Source organism: Pelecanus crispus, chromosome 1 (assembly GCF_030463565.1).
Source record: "Pelecanus crispus isolate bPelCri1 chromosome 1, bPelCri1.pri, whole genome shotgun sequence".
In the NCBI taxonomy this organism is placed as follows: domain Eukaryota; kingdom Metazoa; phylum Chordata; class Aves; order Pelecaniformes; family Pelecanidae; genus Pelecanus; species Pelecanus crispus.
In genome coordinates this window covers 7,478,402-7,501,940 of record NC_134643.1, presented here as the reverse complement: position 1 = coordinate 7,501,940, position 23,539 = coordinate 7,478,402, and the positions used below count along the sequence as shown (strand labels likewise).

Here is a 23,539-nt window from a genome sequence, read left to right as displayed (position 1 = left end):
AATTTTCATACCTTCACAACACAAAGTCACTTCCAAGTAAAGCATGAGAGAAGACACAACATCAAAATGTGAAATCAAAAGGGAAAAGTTGTCAATTACAGGTGAGCAGAAAAGCTCGATGACTTTAAGGGGAGGAATCGTGAGATTTGTTTTTTAATTAAGGCTGCTAAAAACTGATCAGAACTATATTCTAGAAAGAGAAAGGATAAAGATCAAAAAAGGACCTTCCAGACCTACCTCACTAACAAAGCACGTTAGAAATGATCAAAAACTGCATACAAATCACATCTTGCACAGGTAAGACACTGGAGAGAGCTTAATTAAATAAGTTTATTGTCTAACATTTACAGTTGTTACATTGCCACTGTAAAGTGCGACAACATAAATAAATTTTTCGCAGGAACTCCTCGTTCCCCCTCCTTCCCTTCTATGAACACGGCTTTAGGAACCAGGCCTCGTTCCTTAGACTCACAAAAGCGAAGTGGACGTGAAGCTTTGGTGGCACAGTTTTCACAAGTACGTGTTTAAACACAACTACTGGGCTGAGCTGCTCGTGTGACAGCAGCTGCCGTGCTGTCTCGCCGCAGGCCCAGGGCAAGAAACTGAAGTGCCCGAGGCGCGGCGGCACAGCAAATCCACCACAGAACCAGTTCACGGGTGAGATGAATATCAGCCTCTGGTAAAATGTTTGCTTGTCCACCCTTAGAGCTAAGAGAAGGGTGCCTGGGTGGAGACACCACAAAGGAATAAGGAGTGCCAAGCTCAATGATGGGGAAATGCAAGTTAAAAAAGTATAAAAAAAATTAATGTAAAATACAGGCTACAAATCAATTTTGTCAGGAATACTGGTACGTGGCAATCTGAACTCAGATTTTTTTTTTTCTCCTATTAAGGACAGGGAAATAAATTTAACATTTTAATGCTGTGTGCAAAAATGTTTACCGATATCAAACTGATGCATTTTACCATCTCACTGTAGTGTTTGAACAGCAAGGTAGATGAATTGGTTTCCAGCATTACAGGCAACACTAGATAATACTTAAACAAGATAATGTAAACTTTATTCTTAAGGCAGCCGGTACTAATGCTGCACGCAGGCATTGCTCGATGCCCATTACAGTAATGGGACACGTAGCACTTTAAAACAAGTAAAAAGAAAATCGCGTTATTGGACTAAAGGACGCATGTTGTCAAAATACTTTCCCTTTCACACAAACCATGAAATATTTGGACATCTAGAAAAATAATGCACCTACTCCTCCAACTTCAGCCTGTTCTTTTACAAATATTTCAAAATACTGATAAATAATAGTGACTGCAAGCAGAATGCCAGTGCCAGACCCAATGGCTCCTAGAAAGTCAGCCAATACTGAAAGGGCACCAATGCACAAACCACCAAATGCAGCTGCCGTGGGGATATACCTGTACCAACAGACAAAAAAAAGTATTCATAATCATGGATTTTCACCCAAGGATTCAAACAATACATCTACTACTAAAACAACCAACTAGAATACTGAGCAACAAAGGTAGCGCTGCAAATGCAGCTCTGCCATTAGCTCTTACTATCTTCCATATTTTTACAAAGTAGAAACTAAAATATTCACTGATAGGAAAGCTGTGTGAATGACTGAACACTGGCAAAGCTTTTCAATGAAGAGCGTAATAATTTTATATATATGCATGCTACATAACCTCCATGGGACCAAGAATAACTGCTTTGCCTTAAATATGTACGGCTAAATCCACCTTTCAACATAGATCTGCAGGCTTTGCAATACGGCATAAAACACCACTTTTGTAGTGTCATCTTAGTTCAGTACTGGTAAATTAAACACCTGCAAACGTCAAGGTATCTTCCTTTTACAAACATGGAAGAGATTCAACCCAAATTCCCTCATTATGCCACTTAAACAGAAGACCCTACAGGTTAATCTCTTACCTACTGCTAGAAGCAACTTCTGCATTACTAGGAAAGGCAACAGCTGAATGGGAAGAATCTAGACATTTGCAGTGGAAACGGGTCTCAGATTTTTCCGAGAACACCTGCTCTAGCTGCCACCTCCCCAGCACCCTCAACCACCCAGTACGGCAGCACCGCCGCGACTCCGCCTGTCCTCACCTGTTCAGCTCGTGAACCATTGAAGTATCCCTGTGGCCTCTCATCACCATTTGCTGTTCTTTGAGTTGCTTGGCAACCTGCAAAAAACATTTTATGAAACCGCTGCGGTGTTCATAGTCACCTGGTATTTAGTCAGAGTAATAACTGATAAGTTAGTAGCTAGTCAGTTCTAAATTAGAGGCAACGTTTGAAAACATTTAGGCACGTTTGTCAGAACACCTACATCTTTTGCTGATGACCCGGACACCTCAATCCAAGTCTTTGAGAAGAACGCACAGGATCCCAACATAAATATGATATAAACTATTACATGGACAGGATCCTCAAATATTGCACCCATGGATTCTGGAGGGGACAAGTAGTAGCACAGGCCACCAACAGGGTAAGAGCGAGCAGGGCCACCGCCACTGACATCCTATGAGAAGGGAAGGAAAAGGCAATTAGTTATTTCTCACAGCTCTCTCACATTCCTATCCTGCATTTACAGAGGAATTCCTCTTCATGTTTAAAACAGCTTTTATGTACAAACATTAAAAAGTAAGTCTTCCAGTTTTCTGCTGGTTAAATACCAAAGTTTCACAAAGAAGTAATGTATACATACAATTTTATGCAGTTAAAAAAGTGGTAAGATACTTACTGCCCACTGTCCTAGTAAGTTCACCAAGAAGTTGCCACTAAAACGAACAGACAACATCTGGGAAATAACATAGAGGTTCGAAACTAAGGCAGACTGCAGAATGATGGGAATGTTGGAGGTATAAAAGAGCTTGATTGGGTAGCTGCTGTACTGTCCACGGTATCGTGCCGACTTGATAGGTAAATCAACACGAAATCCCTATGGGAAAGAACACAAATGCACCAAGTTTATTTCCAAGACAGATGGTATTCCCAGTGCGCCTAAAAGCTATTCCTGACCATAGAGTTCTTGCTAGGTAAACAAGGAGAGCAAGGTCTGAGACTGTAAACTCCAAAGGCTGTCTGCTACAGTCTGGATTACAAATGTTAAGGATTTATAAAGTGTCGCTGCTTGGTTGTATCCCATTCTTTTCACACAAACATTCTCCCTCATCTGCTAAATGACATTCCTCTAAAATACGCTTTAGAGAACAGGGTTTGATAAAAGCCTTTAATGGCTTCTAGCTTAACTAGCCAGTTAACAGCAGGCTTTTGTGTAGTAAGTCCAACCTTCTGTTTTCTGCAACAGGCTCCTATCTGAGTAGACCCAAGAAAAGCCACATGGATTTGAAAACCAGGTAATTCTTTTTTTTTGCCAGCACTCTGACTTAACAGCTAAAAAAAATTAAATTAAAAAAAAAAAAAATCACATTTTAGACACACACACACACAAAAAAAGAAAAAAATCACCATATGGATCTCCATTAGTGTCAATTTTAGTACATACTTAAATTTAAAACAAAATATTAGCTATTTCAAGAAAATTAGGGAAAAAACAATAAGCTATGCATTAATTACATCGTTGTTTTCTATAACAAATCTGTATCATGCACACCCCAAAGAAGCAAGGTTCTTTATCTCTGTCCAAAGGTATTCTTTTAAGTCAACTACAAATATCAAGTATATTATTCGACTGACACAACCACTGTGGTTCCAGAATCCATTTTTAGTAAAAATACTCTCATAGTGTGTATGGCATTTAATGGAATGTGGGATTACATCACTGTCTGAGTACAAGTATGTCTGGCTATAAAATTTAACAGCTGTACTGTCACAGAGGTATGTTACTGAAATAAGAATAGTGAAATAGAGTTCCTTACTCAAAGCTAAGATACTTCAGTTACCCTAGTTTAACTTTTGCATTTTTTCTCAATGCCTGCAGTGTCTAGGGCCCATGCACTTCTACCTATGCAGTTGCAGAGCTATTACGAGGAACTTCTCATTTTACCTGAAAATATATAACTACAGCAAATACAAATACTGTAGCAATCAGATTCATGAGATTGGGCAAATTCTGTCGGTAAAAAGCCTCCCGCAAAGCCCGGACTTTGTCGGTTCGTGTGGCCAGAAGATGAAATAATGCGATCACAGCACCCTCAAACTCTGTTCCTGCACAAAGCAAAAAAGTAAAAGAGGTTTTAATCCGTAAATTAAAAACATTAAAAAAAATAGTATCTTTCTTTTGGAAATTTTAAGAATGACACATATAAAATCAAATACAATACGACATATATCCTGTTACAACAAACAGATCACAATATAGGATTCTGCTTTAATTTATAGAATGTAGAATAATCTACCAAAACTTCGTTCCTGGTTAAAAAACAAAAGACAAAAAACAACAAAACAAGTCACACACAATGAAATAATACTCTTTTTCTTTCTTTTCTGGGGGCAGGAGGATCATTGGAAGGAAGAAATAATAAGCGAGGAGAAAAATAGTTTTAGAAAAGCAGTAATAAAATGCAATAGACAGAACTACTAAAAATCAGGTGAAAATGAAAGCAAACTAAAAGCATGGCTCAGGATTTCAAATGTATGCATTACACCAGTTAACTTCTTGATGCAAACAGGCTGTATCTTAACTTGGTATTTCTAGGGTCTCAGGACAACCAGATGTCAAAGACTGGCTGAGGAGTGAAGAGATGGTAGTCTCTGCAGAACCAAACCAGCTTAAAGTTAACTTGGAGGCACTGACTATAAAATATCCTATAGCCACCAACAACAGTTGGATCATAAACAAGCCTCTGAACATACAGGATTTCCTATCTTTTCTATTTCTATTGACTAAATGATACTAAAACAAGACTATTTTGGTTTGGAAATCCAAAAATCTTCAGTCAAGGGGCTTCAAGTCCCATTTTAACTACTGCAATTCAAATCAGCAATGGCAAACTTGTAGGTTATTAATCTTAAACGTAAGTCAGATAACATTTTCATCTTCAGTGTTAGAAAACTGACTTTATTAGTTAATCATGGCACATTAAAACATTTAATATCCATCCGATAACCACCTGATAGATTACGTATACTATACACCCACTGAAACATATTGTAACTAGTAATTGCACACGTACCTCTGCCAGTGTTGATGGTGGTGGGACTAAAAGCCTTCCAGACAATGGTTTCACAGATATTGGTAGCAATGAACAGGGAAATACCAGACCCCAAGCCATAACCTTTCTGTAGCAACTCATCTAGCAGCAACACAATCAAACCAGCAACAAACAGCTGCGGGAAAAGAAACAAAACTGAGTAGAAACAAGAATAAATCAAGTCAAGAATTATGTATTAATTGCCTGCTTCAGTATTTTTGTCATGTTGGAGAGTGATCATTAAGTTTTTCATCTAAATATCATTCATGCAGCATTTTTGCCCTCTCACGTACAAATGCCTGCGCATCTCACCTGGCAACGATCTCTGTAACCTTTCAACACTGACGCTAGCAAAGAGATTATTCAGTAAGCACTTTTTTCACAAGAAATGTTTAATTTTGTCCATTTACTGCTTCGCTCTACAGGGTAATGTCTCAAAGCTGCATCTGTGCCGTTCATTGAGAAGTCCTCCATGGTACTGAACAGCAGCTACTGCTTTGAAAGTCTACTAATTCCTGTATTTCGAATCAAACAGCCACTCCTATCTGGAACACTTTTGATATCACCTAACCCAACTTTCTGCTCCTTTATGGAATATTTAGAATTTCTCATATATAGACAGATACAAAGGATGCTGCTTTACAGCATTACAAATAAATAAATAAATAAATGGCAACCAGACACAGAAAGGTTTTTCCTTCCAGCTACACTGTATCTCACCAGTCTCAGTTACACACAAAATAGCTCATTACAAACCTGAATTATAATAAGAAGACAAATTCCAGCACCCATTTCAGCAGGATCTCCATACATTCCAGTCATAACATACACAATGGCTTGCCCAATGGTAATAATCATCCCAAATACTAAAACAAGAGAGAAAGCAAATCCTTTAAAAAAAATCTGCTGAAATCACCTACCAAAGAAATCTCACATCTAATGTCAGTTAGGTAGGCTGCCTTCCCAAGAATAAAAATATGTTTATTAATTTTAATTGGAACAGCGCTTACATTTCTGAGCTCCATTGAACAAGGCTCTGTCTTTTGGAGTATCACCAACTTCAATGATCTTCGCTCCAGCTAGCAGCTGCATGATCAAACCAGATGTCACAATGGGTGAGATACCTAATTCCATCAAAGTACCTAAAGAGGAAGAAATATTAATACAATTGCCATTCAATCATCTACTCTGAGGATATTAGGTCTGTTGAAAGGTTTCTGACCTATAAGGAACATTTTTCATAATGCTTCAAACATGTATATTCCAGTACAGATATGATCAAGACAAAGACTGTTACCTCCTCACAAAAGAAGGCTGCTGTGTTGAAGTCTGTAATTTTGAAGGCAGCATAAGAAACCTACGTAGCTTTTCACTTGAAATATTTTTGTGAAACCATGCTAACACTAAAGGTCAATGCACACCAAAGTTGAGCTTTTTGGCATATCGTGTCATGGAACCTTTCACTGGGAAGCATCTTGTCCCTGGTTGTTTACTTTGTCAGTGCTTCAGCTGTCAGAGTTTCCAAAAGTTGAATTCTGAAGACCACAAGAAAGATGCTGCAGATCCACAGCAGCTGATAATGCCACTCTTGGAATCCCTGACTCTAGTTAAGAGCACAGAAGTTTAGTATTAAACTAGTTCTTAGCAAAACAAACACATCTCATTAAGATGCTCTTCTCTAGCAATTCACCTACTGGTGCAATGTCACCAAGGTATCAACTTCCAACTGTATACAACTCGAACGGGGCGATGTGACTTCATAAAACACTACTGCTGCAGCATATAGGTGCATATTCCGGAAAACCTGCCTGGTCTTCCCTCCCAACCACTTCATCTGGTGTAATAAAGACTGGGCATCACTCTGCTTGCATCCTCAGACAGATGCACCTGCAACACCAGAACTACCACCTGATACTCCGATTCAGAAACATTCTCAGCAAGGTCTTGTTCAAGTACTGATACCTGCTCGAGTTATATTATAATGCGGTACGGAAGCAGAACTGAATGTACACAGAGCAATCAAACTCAGGAAAATAACCCGCCTCTTGCCTGTACAATACACTCTCCCGCCTCAATACAGAAATATTCTTCCACAACATCTTTCTGGAGCAACACCATTATAAGGAGAGAACTTTTTGAAATTTAATTTGTCCTTCAGCTAATACCAGAAAATTTTCTCCTATCTGAAGATGTTGAAAGCTTAAAAAAACAACACACTGAAAATCTGGATGAAAATTAAGAAACTAGAACTACCAAGTCATAAAACTTTCCACATTTCCCAAGCTGGAACCTTAAAAAGTTTGGGTAAGGACACATTCTACGAGTTTAATATGCAGTTAAGCCAGATGAAATTAATTCTTCACCATCTTTTACATGGTCACTCAAGGGACATGAATAATACTCATTTTTTCTGATGTTAAGTCACAATATCCACCAGGGAGATTCAAAAGAGAATCAGCTTACAATTCTTTTCAATTCTGTACATTTAAGTGGAACTCTGTTCTCACGTGTAGTACAGTGGTGTTCCATCACAAAATTACCAAGAAAATTATTAATGAAAAACCATTTAGCCACTGCAGACTTGTAAAGTCTCAACAAGAACCAGTGACAGCGGAAGCATGGTCTGTAAGGTCATACGGAAGATGAAAAGAAGTGGAAACAGTATATCCTTTGCTGACCAGCCTAGAAGCTTATCTATCCTCACAGCCCATCTCTGAAAGGCGCCCCTTCTTTGGGGAAAGTATCATTCTGTACTTCCCTTTTCCCAGATATCAGTGATTTATTCAGAAACTGCTTTGGCAACTTCTGCCAGTAATTTATTCAGAAACTTGGAGTTACAGGTGCTGCTTAGTAATACTATTGGCTGCCATTTCCCTCTTACAGTATAAGGAAAAAATGACTATCCATTCCCTATCCACTTTTTTCCAGCGATGAAGACTTAAAAGACATTTGGGATATGTGCATTTCATGGCAAAAATCCTTTTTTAGGATCTCTTTCTACAGATTAATATCTACCTTAGATTATATCCCTGGTGCCTTTTCCTGATTGTTTTTTTAGTTCCACTATATCCTTTGTGGCATGGTAGATTAGAACTGCATGCAATATTCAATCTGTGGCACCTTACAGATTTGTACAGACATTTCTTCTGATCTTTTCAACCAGCCATTAGGTCTTCCCTTTTATCCCGCAATAACTTAATTTCCTGAAGAGCTTTTAATAAGCAATCTAAATTCAACAGAGGGTTTTAGAGCACTTCCCCTGTTGTCTGGAGTCTTCTTTTCATTTCTGCCTAACTACCAGAGTCCTCGTTTCAGTGCTAATTTTTAAAAATTTTAAGCATTATTGCACAATTATTTTTTTCGGGTTTTGGTTTTTTTTTTTTAGTGTGTTTGCTGCTACCAAAATGTAAAATGTGAAAGCATTAAAGTCATTATTATAACGCGGTTCTTTCACATTTATATCCTACAGTCTACACACTGTTCAGTAAGTACCATGTTAAACATCATGTCACCTCTCAGGGAAATCTCTACTTCTCCAACAGCAAGAAAATTAGGACATCAAAAACTTTAGTCTTTACCTCACGTCCTCCAATGACATCTAGTCAGTTGACTTAGGTGTAAATTAACTTTCCCACTCGGGCTTTTTGTTGCCTTTACAGTCTCTCTAGTCTTTTCTTGGCCACTGTCACCATTCTGTCTGGGCAGTGGATAGCATATTTAGCATATTGTCACACGCTGCTAGCGAGACACAGAATCTTTACAATCACATTCTGCAGTAGAGCTTGAAACAGCTAACTTATTTATCCTTAATTTATTATGTTCGCTGGTGTGACAAAATTTGCCATCCCTAAGTAATTTGTACCTTCACATTAGAGGTGACTTTCTTACTTCCAGCCAATTTTCCATGACACAGATGAGGTCAGTGTCCTCATTTAGAGACATGCATGCCAGGGCACCCGTCTTAAGTTTTAGACTTCTAGCATTAGTTTAAGTCATCTTATACATTTGGTTGGGATCCACTTCTCTATTCTAAAATAAGTTAGTTTGGCTTTGCTAAACTATAAGCCTAACCATCTCTGCCCTGAGCTTTCCCACCTATAAAATTACTCACCCATAAGGTTGCCAAAATGTTATGAGGTGTAACTGACGACTAGAAAATAGTCAACAATAGTCAACACTCTCATACCACACAACAGTGCTGTTCATAAGTGGTGGGGCAGATTCCCTGTCCCATATATTAATCAGAAAGAGACTGCTCTACAATTCAAAACAGAATCATCCCAAAACTTGAGAATCAAGATTAATCTCATGTGTACATCAAAGGAAACCCCATTCCTAAGACAAACTGCTCCTCAAGTATCAGTGAATTTTAATTACATCTGTGTTAAGAACTTTACGAAGTGTTTCAACATGACATCCGGGTGGTATCAAGTTCAACAGCAAACTGTTTTTCTCCTGGTCTGTTTATACCGCTACAAAACAGAGAAAGGAATAATCTGCTAACCTCTGTTTGACGCAAGAATGACTCGCATCCAGTAGAACGGATCTGCAGAATCTGATGACATGATTCCAAACAAAGGTATCTGTCAAAGTGCACAGTGGTATTAAGCAGATATACAAAAAAAGCTTACATTAATCCAAAAATCTTAACGTGTAATGAGTCAACTGTTTAATAATTTATTCCAACTTTTTTTAAAATTAAACCAGAGCATACAATAACAGACATACTGACACCATCTATTTTAATCCTCCAACTGGGGTATGACTCAGAGGACTAAACTATGAACACTAAGACCCTTCTACAGGAAAAAGCAGAAACCCCTAGAAAGAAGAGTCAGCGCACATAAACCAGCCTACTGAAGTTGAAGATGTAAATGCCTGACACATGCGGTTCTGGAGTACTACAGACCCCCAAAAGAACAGAAAAAGCATAAAATAAATAGGTTAGCCACCACAAATCATTAACAGAACGGAGAAAAATATTAGATGATATTCAATTACTTATTTCACCAAAATTTTTGCAGCCATTTTGAGTTAAAAAAAAAAAAAAACAAAAACACAGAACTGCAGCAAAACGTCTTTGAGAAGACAGAAGAAAGCAGTTGTTTTCTTTCTTTTAAACAGTCCTAAACAGAATTCCTTTTCAGTACAAATTAAAGATACAGCATAAACTACAACGTAAGTGTCTTCCTCCAGCAAGTTTAAATATTCAAATTCTACAGCTGGGAATACGTTCCACATACGGAACTGTCAGAGTTAGCAAAGTTATACAAAACCTTCAATGTTCTGTATGTCAGTACTGAGGGATTTTGAGCTCTTTAGAACTCTTCTTAAGCACAAAAACAGCAGACGAGGAACCCAGGCAATCTTACAGATTAATTCCTGAAAACTCTAGTCTGCACCATCTGATTTCCTATTCAACAACTATAATCTTTTGTATAGATTCAAAATCTTAATTATGCATATATCCAGCAGCTAGGAAACACAGATAAAACTACATGTTCTTCCAGCTCTAGTATCATTCCTGCCTCCTCCTCCCCAAAAAACAAGGTGCAAGAGCTGGGTTTTAGCCTTTCAACAGTCCTTTGGAGTTGTAAACAAAAATTATTAAACCACTGCTTCAGAGTCTGGAATGGGTAAGTTAATAAATGCAACCTAAAAAGCCTGATCCTGAAGACATACAGTTCATTGCAAATGTTCTAAGAGGTCTAAAAATTCTAAAAAAAAAAAAAATGTATCAAGTAATCATGGATTCTCACTTTCTGCAATATCTAAATAGTCTTCTTTTAAAAAAAAAAACCAAACAAAAAACACAACACTATCCATTTACAACCCATGTACAGGTTCTAGGAACTCCTGCAACTGTGAATAATAAAGATCACGTAAATGCTTACAAAGACCTGTGTTTTGGAGGGTTTTTAGCTAACATCTTTGCTGGCATATTCACAAAAAAACAAGTTCTAAATGTCAACTTAAACACCTCAGAAAAACGTTTTTCTGCAATTTTTACAACCCATCAGCTTGTTCAAGAGAAATCGGGTAAAACCAGTCACTTTATTTCACTTTCAAACTTGTTACTGCTAAAATTTAAATTCATCTGTGAACAGAGAGTAAAGAATGCATAATATCGCTCAGTTTGTTTAGACTACTCAATGAATACTTAGCTTGGCTGTTTACCCTGCAGCCAGTATCATCATTTGACAGGACCTTTCATCTAACAAGAGAAAACATTATGTATTTTAGACTAAATAGAAATTATTAGTTTCTGAAAACATACACCATCAATAACAAAGCTTATTTCAGAGAATGAGGTTTCTTTAACTGAACTTTAAATACTTAACCATAAAAATACATAACAAACTGGTAGCTCAACATGGAACAAGTTAGCATTCTATTTTAGATGTACAGAGTGCACATTTTCTGATACACAGAAAACATCGATACCTACCTGGCAGCATACTAAGAAAATGAAGAGCGTGATAGCCGTCCATAGTACCTTCTCTCTGAACTGGATCTACAGAACAGATCACAGAGATTAATGTGTTCATTGTATGTAGAATTTTCACTGTACTCTCACGTTACTAGTAAATGCTGTATCATTCAGAATTAAATGTGAGGATATTGAACTAGAAGGCATCACTTCTCATTAGAACTTATTTTTCATATGATTTCAGATTTTATAGAGACAGACAGTCATGGGCTTCTGTGTAGTCGAAGAAAACTTATATGGGAACTGTCAGACAGCATAACTTACATTCAGTCAGTAGAATATATTTTATATGTAGTATTCTAGTATAGTGGATATTTACAGAAAAGCAACAGTATGGCTAAAAAACACGGACATACCAGAACAAACGTGAAAGATTAATGCAAAAAACTTATCTTCGGTGATTAGTGCTCTAGGCTTGAACAGAAGGGAGGCACTGTTTTGTAAAGCTGGAAGTTATTAAACTAAAGCACTATAAAGTTTTTAAAGAGATTTCACTGCTGTGAAGACAAGTCATAAAAACCAGAAGAACCATGAATTTTGGACAGCAATTCAATATATTTAGAATTAAGTTCTTCAAAGGGTGTAAGAAGAAGCTTAAATCCACCATTATGTTCATGGGCACATACCACAAAATAATTTTTAAAGACTCTTTTTTTCCCTCCAAAATATTTTTATCAATGTAGATTATATATTACTTTAAAAAGAATGTCAGATCAACAATCATTAGTCACTAATACATTGAAGTAAATCTGAGGGTCACAACATTTGAGGCAACGGTAACTAGTGCCAGGTGCAAGAAGAGAAGAATCACAAGATTTAGGTTTGAACCAGCAGATTACTCAAAGCATGAGATAAAGAAATGCACTTGAAGAGACCAGAGAGCGCCAAGATGCAGTGTTATGTTCAAGTTCCCACCTCTCCTCCATGGACCGTAAACTTTAGGATAAGTGTGTTCACTGTAGGCAAGAGCACAGCAGCTACTAAAACGTGACACGAACTAACATGTAAGAGAGATACAGCAGAAATACTAGCTTTCTGCCTCCAACCACTGAATCTGCCTGTAGAGAAGTAACAAGAAAAAGGATTAGTGCCTGGGTTTATAGGTACTGAACACCCACAAATGAGAAACTACAAACCGACACAGCAGCACAGCTTCTCAAGCAAAAGACAACCCAGAAGTAGTCTGTAAGTGAAATCATGCACTTACTTAGAAGCTAAATAATCCCGGCAATTTAATTTATTTACCAATACTGCCTCACTCCTTTAAAAGAGACCAGGTGCTAAAAATACTTGCAGTACAAAGTTTAAAAAAAGAAAAATAGTGACAGCAGCAAATAAATACAAACAGTATCCAAAAAGCGTTAGACTTTATGCAGTGCTGACCCACTTTATTAAGTGCTGTTTGAAATCTACAATTAAGATTTTAAATACAGACTTCTAAAAAGAAAAATGCTTAACCAAATTATCTCTGCAGCCCAATAGTTAACCTTAGCTTCTGAGGTATCAGTCAAGCTCTACAACTGCTCTGGCTCTCTCTGTAACTGTGGTGAATGTGAGTATTAGAGAAATTCTGCATCACCCAAATCACAGTCACTCAGAAGGAACACTGTCTCTATGATTCAAAAAGACAAAAAAGAAAAAGGAGGCATCTGAATCCATATGCTAGGAACAGCAAAATATAGACTGGTACCAAAATACTCCAGCCACAAATGATAACAAGCACAGGGACAGTACATTTCATCATCTGATCAGATTCAACTGGACATTTTTCTTAAAACTTGTGAAAATGAAGGGACTTAAGCATCATCTTCTTGCTTTCTGAACAGTGTGTTTTACTTAGAAATAGCTGTGCATATGAGAGAAATATGAGCCAATACTACTAACTACAAAAAGCAGCAATTGCTTCTGTTAATCAAAACACAGAAGCAACACTCCCTAGTGACAGAAAAAGCCCACTTCCCTCATCAACAATAATGGCAAAACGATTCAATGAGTGCCCAACTGAATCAAAACTTCACGTTCACTTAACAATCAATACAAGTTTAGAGAAAACAGATTTCTTTTTCTATTTTGTTATCTTCATTTCTTGTCCTGGCCTTAATCAATCCACTAAAACCATTACTAATGATGTCTGCCAGTGACATCTGGCAAGAAAACAACAAATAACAAAGAATTACAGTTTTATAGAATGACCTAGGTCACTTGATAGACTAAACACAAGCAAGGAACATAACTTAAAGTGGTCAAAGGGCTCTTCAGTCTAGGAAAGATGTTCCCAATTATATTTTCACTTCAAATGTGTACAAAGCTGGCAACTGGCAGTCATTGCCTAGACAGTGACCTAGATAGTAATAAAGACAAAGTGACCCAAATAGCAAGGACAGGAATCTCGGCACCCCTCTGGGCATCCTTCATCTGCTGATGGAGGACATGGGCAGATCGAGCCCCCGTTCCTCTCTGGCAAACAGACAGGGAGGAGGGAAAAAAACAAGGGAAAAATCACAACTGTCAGTGAGCTTTACAGATACATCAATATCTGTAGATGTGTCTTAACTTCCCTCTTCCCATCCACTTCACTTGACAAAAATGGGATGGACGTAACCAACTGATCACAGATATGCCCTAAGTCAGCAGCGGAAGACTGCACTAAGGTTCATCACTGCAGAAACAAAGACAGGTACCTTCCACCCAGATCTGCTGCATCCAAATCTTAGCACAGGGTCTGCCTCTGGAAATTCCTGCTCTGAAGATGCCTTTGTCTGACCTAAATAATTTGTTTGGAAACTTGTCCCAAGAGGGAAAGATACTGGAAAGCAACAAGGAATGACAGATGGAGCAAAGAGCCAGGGGACAAATCCCAGTCTTTTTAAAAATCAGTTCCAGAGGGGAATAATCAGCAGTTTTTATTGTATCTTCTCCATTCAATCCAGCAGGTTCAGCCATGGTTACTGGCACAAACATCTCTGCATCCAGTCCTAACCTTCAGGAAGCTCTCATGAACAAAAGAGAATCTCTCAGATGGTGTCATGTTCCCAGCTATGCATTTTCTTTTAAGAATATAAAAATCCACATTTAGCTCTTAAGGAATTTTCATGCCAGTCATGACAATGAATATTAGGTAAATTTGTTATTCTAATTAGAACCTTTGTCACCTAGGTGACTCACCTTGCTTGAGTTTTGGAAGTAAAAAATGGGCTTGTGGTTTGGTTTTGTTTTTTTTTTTTTTTTTGACAAGACAGTTCTCTTTCCGATCTGTAGGAATTAACTAATTTTAATCTAGAAATTGTGCCAAGAAATGGGAGGAGTTTCTAGGGCAAGGGGAATAGAGAGATCAGTTGTAAATGAACTCAGTTCACTGATTTCAGAACAAAGAAAAGCGTCATATCCAGTAGGTGACCAGGGAGCAATTACCTGAACTGTATCACAGATCACTTTCCCACTTCATCAAGGTGAATCACAGCTATGGGAGTAGAAAATATTTTGTGGGAAAGGAAGAACTGAATTTGTGGCTCCTGAATTACAGCGCAAGCCTTTTTGAAGTAATACATAAGCCAGCTCAAAGCCCAGAGTTGTAACCAGCACTCAGTGCCAACAGTGGTATCCACAAAGACAACAATGATATCCACACAAAAAAAAGCTTGAAAACGCTGTTCTAGTATATTAAAATAGACCCAATCATATGGAGCTGAAACTAAATAAACTTAGCTAGAGATGAAACTTCTTTAAAAACAATTAGTTAGCATAATTACCAAGGGGAACAACTTATCAGAAGGCTGTAAAAACTCATTCATCATCATGGTAATCTTTTACCTTAACATGGATTCCCCCTCCTCCAAAGAATGCATCCTACTTTAGGGCCCACTGTCTGTATTTACATTGGAGTGTGGAACTGAATATCACAGTGTTCTCTTATCTTTAAACTAAGAGAAGTAAGAACATAATGTGGCACTCACTTTTCTTTCCGGTTTCTGGATTTCAGGTAACACTGCACAGAACGGCTTAATAACTTCTAAAAATTTTACTGTTCCAGAAAAGCAAACACACACAAAAGAAGAGAGAAAAATGTATTAATGAACCTTTATGAATTTATAAAACTTCATACAACTTTATTTAACTTCTAGAAGATAAGAATAAATTGCAAGTAACACTTTATAAATGAATTATTTAATCAACGCACACTCTAATTCAATGTCTGAAAACTAACGCCCTCTTCTTAAAAGAGTTGAGAACAGGGCAAAAACGTGAACAATAATTCTTGTTCTGATCAGATTTGGCCCATCCTTTTTTCCACAGCTGGAATCATTTTAGATGAGAAGCGGCACTGTATCGATCACCAGAAGTGAACTAAGTTGTATTCCACCTAAAAATAAATGACCTAGTATCAGTCTGTGCTAGTTAAACACAGAAGCAAAGGATACTGACATCAAAAAGTATCCATGCACATATTAGCGTCTTATGCTTTACAGAAATATTTAGCTGAGCAAATAATTCAATCACTAAAATATGTTTAGAAATCGTAATTTAAATCACTGCGACGCCTATTCTGATCAGAACTTTGGGGATTTTAACTTTTGATACATCTCTCTTCACAGTTTCTCCTTTAAAAACACAGAAAAGCTCAACAGTTTGCGCTCTTTTTCTGGGAGAAAAAGTATTTTAAAAAAATCAAAGCACATGCGCTTGGTGGGCAATCTGTCTTCCAACTTGTCCATTATTCCCAGCCCCAACACACCGGAGAAGCACAGAAAACAGTCACCTCTTCAAAGAAAACGCGTTTATTACACCGCGAGCCAAGCAACGTTTTGGCGGCAGCGCCACGTTCACCGTTGCGCTCTGCCGTGACACGTTTCTCCTGTATTTATCCCGAGCCCTGGGAGCCCATCGCGAGACGCTCGCCCTACGGCAGCGGCACGGCTCCCGCAGCGGAACACGGAGGCCAGAGGGGCAACCCCCACCCCACCGCAGCAGCAGGCGGTGCCCAGCGCCGGCCCGGCTCAGCCCCTGCCCGGCAGCGGGCAAACCCGCTCGGGAGGCGCCTGGCCCGCCGCCGCCGCCTCCCCGGCCCGCTGGGGCGGCACCTCAGCTCGCCGCCCCCTCAGCGCCGGGCCGGCCGCCTCCGCCCCTCACCCAGGCCGACGACGCGGCCCCCCAGGGCCCGCTGCCCCCCGGCCCGGGCCCGCTCCCCGCAGCCGCCCGCACTCACTGCCCATGGCGGCGGCGGGGCCGACCGCCTGCCGCAGCCGCCCTCAGCGCCGCTCGGCTCCGCTCCGCTCCGCCGCCGGCCGGCGCCCGCACGTCACGCCGGCCGCAGGGCCCCACCCCCCGGCGCGCAGGCAGCGCTCCGGCCGCCTGTCCCCGCCCGGGGGGGGGCGGCGCTGCCGGCGCGGCGGGGGAAGGAGCCCCCGCCCCCGCCCGGCCGCCCGCTCCGCGCCGCGCCGCCGCCTGCCCCGGGGCGAGGGGAGGGGGAACCTGCGGCGGGGCGGGGGCGCGGCCGCCGCGGCGGGGCGGATCAGGCTGGCGGCGGGCAGCCCCGGCCGCGAAGGACCCGCCGGCCGCCGCGCTCCCAGCATGCCCCGCGCGGCGGGCCGCGGCTCTTCCCGCCCACGGGCAGGCGGGGCTCGGCCGGTGCCGGCCGTCTGCCTCGGAACCGCGGAACGCTCCGGGTTGGAGGGGACCCTTGGAGCTCACCCAGCCCAGGCCCTGCAGCGAGCAGGGACAGCTTTAACCAGATCAGGGTGCGCAGAGCCCCGTCCTTGCGCGGGAGGAGGAGGAGGAGGAGGATGAAGAGGATGAGGATGAGGATGTGCAGGCCTCCAACTCGCTCTGAACGGCAGCCCTGCTCGTACCTTCCTCGTCCTCAGGGGTTTCGAGTCGGTCTCCCTGCTGTTGATACAGCGGTCTCGATCGGAGCAGCACAGCTGTAGTGGTTTGGTACCGGTGGGTTTGACGAGTACCCCAGCCCACCCATAGCGATGTGATAATTTCACGGGTAATTTGATAAAGCCACCAGGTCTGTGGGTGAAGCGAACCTGACAACAGAGGCTGCCTGGGAGCGGGTATCCCATCCCATCCCATCCCGGGGGCGGGTTATCCCACCTTCGTCAGCGCTCTCAGTTACAATAGGCAATGGTCTGTAAAATGCGGGTTATCAGAATTTACTGCAGAATTTACATATGATAATTTAAAATAGTATTTGTTCTTTCTGAGTAACTCTGCCTGTGCGCAGGCTTGTATTCTTCCTGGTTTAGGCTAAGCTGCCAAGAAAGAATGAGACGTGTGAAGGGTTAGGGCTCCTCCCCAACCTTGAATCTACAGACTGGATTTTATTCTGCCTTCCCTGAGAAGAAATCCTCTTAACCAAGACCTTGATACAGTCTCTTTAAAGAATTTTGTTGGGTAGCCTCCCTCATCTGAAATTGCTGAAAAAGGGTTTTTCTTCCCGTTTATATAGTCATAATTTTACAAACACTAACGAGTTACCCTGTGGCAGTTACTTTCACCTATGGTTTCCCGAATAGTCTGACAAATGTTCATAATTAATTGGCCAAGCATCTTGTTGATTATAATCTACAGATTAATAGGTGGGTTAATAGCTAAACTTCAGGAAGTTTCTTGTAATTACCCTTTGTTCAGATTTTTAGCCATATTTATCTTAAAAGTTCCTTAAATTACAGGTCTTGTTAGGCAGGTTTGCTGGGAGCAGACGAGCTATCTGTAAGTCGCTGGCCTGTGTTTTGGTGGTTGATAAAAGGTCCAGGTTTCTTCAATCCGTACTAACATAGATGCACCACTCCAGGTGTGCTCAAGAAATGTTACTGTGTCACCTATGAAGGGGTTCCCAGTGGCAGAAGTAAAAAAAAAAAAAAAATCAAAATGCAGTATTGTTTTCTTTGCTCATTCCGAATGAATACTACCGTGTTCAGAACATTGCGCCTTCAAAATTCAGGCTAGATTTTTTTTTTAATTTAAAACAACATCACTGTTGCTAAAATCCTTGTTTTAAAATACTTGTTTTCCTGATGTGTTTTCTTCCTGTCACCGAGAGCTACTGCTGTCTTTAATGAACTGCTCAACCTCTCATTCCTTCAGTGTCTACTTTTTTTCTTCCAGTCTTGCACTTCTCCCTGAAAATCCTGAACACCCATCCGTAACTTCTGTCATTACCTCTGCATCTCGGCCCATGCACCACAATGCGTAACTGCTGTTAACTCTTCCTCTTTCTAGTTAGCTTTTTTGCTATCTAACGGCACATAAAGTTTCCCTTGTTGTTTTAATGACCCACAAAGTTCTCCTGTCCAGGGACCGGGACCTGCTTGGTTATCCACTCACCCAACTTGCGTACCATTTCATCTGACTTCAGTTTCCTGCACGCACAGGAAACTCGCTCCCGTTGTCAAGCAGCACTCTCATCTGGGGTTTTTGCAATTTCTGCTCCTTTTTTCCAAAATGCTTTTGTGCAAAAGGAATCCAGCACTCATGCAGGGAGAGCAGAGTCTACATGCAGAGCAGAGCATGGCACGCAAACTGAAAACAGCCTTGTATGCATCCAAAATTGGTGGGAGAAGCGGCATTAACCCCTAACTCAGCAAGTGCTTTATCTTGCTCCTGTTAGCTGACATGGAACAGCAGTGTGTGTTCTGCAGGCAATCTGCATCAGCAACACCAAGGAGCGCCGTGTTGAAGCTCTCCCTTCATCACCCCAGCATCCCTGGGGGGCTCCGTGGCACAGGAACACTAGGCCAGGGGCATTCAGCCGAGCAGCACTACACAAACAGCTGGGTCTCCCAGCGGGAGGATAAAACAGGCTCTGAACACTCAAGCGTCCTTTACTCGGTTAGATAACCAAACCTGCACAGCCTGTGCAAGTGCTGCGTAGCACGGTCAGGCGCAGGCCACGTGAAACTCAACATACTGGGTCTGTTATTCCCTTGTGCGTATTGTCATAGTGAAAAAAATGTGGGTTTACATAATTTTATGCAGCTTCGAGTCAAGGCTGATGATTGTGCTCTGCAACTTTCTTAGCTACAGCTGCAGCCAAAGCAATATTACTCTTCTGCTTCCTTTTTCACCAATGCAGAGGTTCTTTGTGAGCACAGCATCAGGAGATAAATTGTACAGAAAGTACCCAGCACAACACAAGTGCCTGTTTGGGCAAAGCGTCTAACAAACTGAGGTATACACCCCAACTATTACATCCAAACAAAACATACCCCTATCCCTGTGAAAGAACAGCTGCTGTTACTAGATAATATTCATGGCTGAAACCAGCAAGAGGTACAGGACAGGCAGAGCTCCAGCTGTTTTCAGGAAAGGCGATGTCAACCTGGAAGACTCTGCTGCCCAGAGGCCACAGCAAGAGATCCTTGGAAATCTCAGAGCAGAAATGTAAACTGGAGTACATCTTGACTAGATAAAGCTGTTCAGAATGCCTAAGCAGCTGTGAAGTTTGCTAGAGCAAACATGATTTCATGTCACTGTGATCGATGTACTAAAGAAGTCATGTGAAACAGACTACAGAACCAAGATTACAGAGGTTGTTTCTGGGTCATATAGAGTTAATGAATGAATGTGTGAAATAATTAGGGTAAAATACCAAAGCATGCTTCAGAGGCGCTTTTGGGAGCTGCTTCCCCAGGTCAATGTGCACCCTTTCTCACCTAGCAGGACTTCCTGTCTGGAAGTGCTGGATTTGGTTAAACCCCACTTGTTTCTTTTCAAAAAGGTCTTTGGTTCATGCTGCATTTGGTTTATTCAAGCATGCTCCCCCAGATAACTTCGAGAGGAGTAGGGAAGTGCCAACTTCACACTGACAACTAGACAAGAAAAAAAAAAAGCTGGGAAAAATCCTGTGGTGATGGGTGCTGCCGTGGGGTAGCAGGAGGGCAGTCAGCACTGGGGTCTACCAGGGCAGCTTTTACCTCCCTCCGCAATCTGGCTTCATTATTCTCCTGCTTAACCTCAACAACCAAAAGGTCATTTATCCTTTGCTTCCCAATTAAGACTGGTTTCTTCCCTGTCCCCAGATGACAGCTGTGCTGAAACCTTCCCTCAGGGAGTTGCGGGGCCAGGAGCCAGATGCTGACTGCTGGGGTAGAGAGCATTTGGCTCCAGAAATGTCTCTGCAGCTGGGAGCGGAGGGCAGTTTGGGAGCAAACTGGGACTGGAAAAGAGTGGTTTCTTAAATGCACTTCCCTTTCGCTTTACTAGTGGTACGTTACATGTTCCTTGTCAACACGGAAGACTAAACCAATGGACCAATTTAACAGTACAATCTTGGGGTTAAAAAAACCCAAACAAATAACAAACCAGAAGGAGGACACTGGCAAGAATTTCCCAGGTAGGAGGTAGCATTGCCCTTCAGGCTAGCCTCTAGAAACTGATTTGGCCCCTCCACAATACGGTTCTAAAATACGGCATGATCCCTGCAGCATGCCTTCCACCCTACAAGCTTGATGTGAAAGCACTGCTTCTCCAGGCGAGAGAAACAGTGATACCCAAAGTCTTCAGGAGCCATCCTGCAAGGTCCCCCTCAGGAATACTGCTTTAACAACTCATGCATTGAGAAGAGCACCGAGAGCTGCAACAGATTTCATTCCTGGGCCACAGGAAAAGAAACGAGGAAATCCACAACACACTGCTATAGAAATGGCTCATTCCCAGGCACGGGGAAGCGTTTATTCGACCAAAGGGCACTAACACTTCTATGGAAACAGAAACTGTTTCCACACATGCACCATCCCAGGGAACTGCCAACTGCAGATAAGCAATGTGATACAAGGTATTTTATAACCACCTCACTGACCTGCCCCCTGGACTGGATTTTTAACTTTAAAAAGATGTTTTGTAGAAAATACTACAAGACAACAAGAAGTACCTAGAGTAACAGGCATCACCTCTCATCTTTAGATATTCCCCTACATGAAAAAATTGCTTCATCATTACAGAACTTGTTCCATTCTTTTTTTCCCATTTTGGAGAACTGGGTCTTAAGGGTCTGGCTTTTGTTGTTCTTCATAGGAGGAGGCACCAAACATGACTGACAGGAGGAGTAGTCCATCCGTTGAAAACTTAGATAAATGTGTTGGTAAGAATGTCTTCCTGCTGCTGCTGGTGTAGGGTTCCAATGCCAACTGCTGGGGCTGGTAAAGGAGGTCTGCTCACAAGACGGAGCTGAAATTTGTGTCAGGAGGAAACGATTAATGAAGCACAAGCGATCCTATGATCGCATCCTGAGGTCCTCTGATGCCATGGCGATATCTACTGTCAGATACTGGGCAGTCCCAGCCAGAATTAATGCAGGAACTTATCCTCCATCTCCCAAAGACCATGGCTCCAAGAACATTATAGTGCACGATCTGCCAGAGCAAACGGCAGCTTTGGGTTCTCCTCCTACTCACTTCAAGCATGTCGTTTCCTACCTGTGATCTTTCATCGTCCTGTCTACTTAGACTACCCACCTCGTAAAAGAAAACTCCAGTCCTGCCCATCACCACTAAATGGTGCTATAAAGAGCATAAAGTAGCTTAAATTAGAACACACACTGGGTTTAGGCATCAGGATTTGTTTTTTGTGTAAGCACCACAGAATTTTGCATTCAAGGAGAACTTCAAGCTTCATTTTAAAGACTAAAACACCATAGGGACATCTTACCTTAAGCCCCAGCTGCTTTTCAAACCGTGGTGACACAAAGGACCATGGACCCATGTTCTGTGGTTCTTCCTGACTCCAGATGAAGACTAAAGGAAGGATAAGGGTACATTACAAATGCACGTATTTACCTTTTCAGCAGGTCAAGAAAAATGGGTTTTTCTTTCATAGCACCTCTGCCTTTTCTGTCTTGGCACTACCTTTGAAATGAAGGCTTGCAAGATTGAATTCCCTTGCAGGTCACAGCTTGCTGAAGTCAAACCAAAAGCGTGTCCACCATCAGGGTATACTGTGGGAATATTCTGCTTTTCTAGTGCCATTTTCAAAAGCTACGTACAGGACTGGACAGCAAAGACCAATGCAAAAAATGCCCCAAATGGTTCACTCCGATTTTTAGTAGTGCTTTATGGAAGCTAACAATAGCAGGGAGACAAGTTCTTTTAGCACAAGTGGTAAACATTTGTATTATCCCACTCCAGAAACACTGGATGTATGCAGGGGAGAGCAAAGAGGAAAAAAGCCACTACAACTCTTCATCCTAAAAGACAGGCAACAGACTTAGTTCAGTACTTCAAAGAGCCTAGAAACACAAAGGCACAAATCTGGCTGACCTTTCGCACGGCTGTATTTGCTCAACTCTTGCTGTAGAGCTTCCAGGGGGAAAGGACACAGTTCTTCAAGTCTCAGAATAGCTGTGCTGTGCTGCTTCTCTCCCAGTGTCTCTCTTTGTTTCACCAAAGCATAGTAATGCTTACCGGAACAGAGCACCACTTGGGTGACACTAAAGAAAAATAGGAATGTTTCCAAGTTTAGTGTTTTACAGAAACTCTGTGCAGAGCCATTTCACACTTTCAACAAAAAACAACCAGCCAAACTTTAAAGATGACTTTAGGAAGCTAAACTGCTACCCTAGACCATCTTTTCTCTTCTTTGCCTTCCCTTCCCTACCACTCCTCTCCAACAGCTGGCAAACTAACCTTTGGGCACAGTATGCCAGAGCCCAGAGGTCCTGTTTCTTCAGTAATCCTGGAAAAGTTAGCTTACAATAGGATCCATCTCTCTTAGCTTTAACTATCTAAAAATTAAACACCTAGTCAAAGCTAGTCATCTATGCGCTCTCCGCAGAGAATACACCAGAGAGCGAGAGAAGTACCTCCAGAGGACAATTCTCTCCCAGCCCAAAGAGGAACTGCCTGCTGGGGATACGCAATACTCCCCAGCAATCAGAGA

General features: G+C 41.3%; 2 protein-coding genes across 8 annotated transcripts in view; both read right to left on the bottom strand.

Annotated features, from left to right (window-relative positions):
- Nucleotides 1-312: 312 nt before the first annotated feature.
- Nucleotides 313-21,571, bottom strand: SEC61A2 (SEC61 translocon subunit alpha 2). 7 transcript variants are annotated; one of them, XM_075727830.1, is made up of 12 exons: nucleotides 21,537-21,571; nucleotides 15,616-15,683; nucleotides 11,621-11,686; nucleotides 9,677-9,755; nucleotides 6,183-6,314; nucleotides 5,929-6,038; nucleotides 5,155-5,308; nucleotides 4,026-4,186; nucleotides 2,760-2,957; nucleotides 2,346-2,537; nucleotides 2,123-2,199; nucleotides 313-1,422 (listed from the first exon to the last, which is right to left on the bottom strand). In XM_075727830.1, the coding sequence occupies exons 1-12, from the start codon at nucleotides 21,550-21,552 to the stop codon at nucleotides 1,236-1,238; spliced, it is 1,440 nt and encodes a 479-aa protein (XP_075583945.1). In that variant the 5' UTR covers nucleotides 21,553-21,571; the 3' UTR covers nucleotides 313-1,235. The 7 variants fall into 7 exon arrangements, with proteins under 7 accessions (XP_075583945.1, XP_075583946.1, XP_075583952.1 ...); XM_075727831.1 differs by lacking the exon at nucleotides 21,537-21,571 and adding an exon at nucleotides 16,866-16,896; XM_075727837.1 differs by lacking the exon at nucleotides 21,537-21,571 and adding an exon at nucleotides 12,578-12,720 and having other exon boundaries at nucleotides 15,616-15,633.
- DHTKD1 (dehydrogenase E1 and transketolase domain containing 1) overlaps nucleotides 21,558-23,539 on the bottom strand; it is a 20,369-nt gene continuing 18,387 nt past the window's right edge. The window contains exons 15-17 of the mRNA XM_075727829.1: nucleotides 22,921-23,090; nucleotides 22,313-22,398; nucleotides 21,558-21,832 (exon numbers count right to left, since the gene is read on the bottom strand). Coding sequence (XP_075583944.1) covers nucleotides 21,731-21,832; nucleotides 22,313-22,398; nucleotides 22,921-23,090 — 358 coding nt within the window. The 3' untranslated portion in view covers nucleotides 21,558-21,730. The remainder of the gene's footprint in view (nucleotides 21,833-22,312; nucleotides 22,399-22,920; nucleotides 23,091-23,539) is intronic.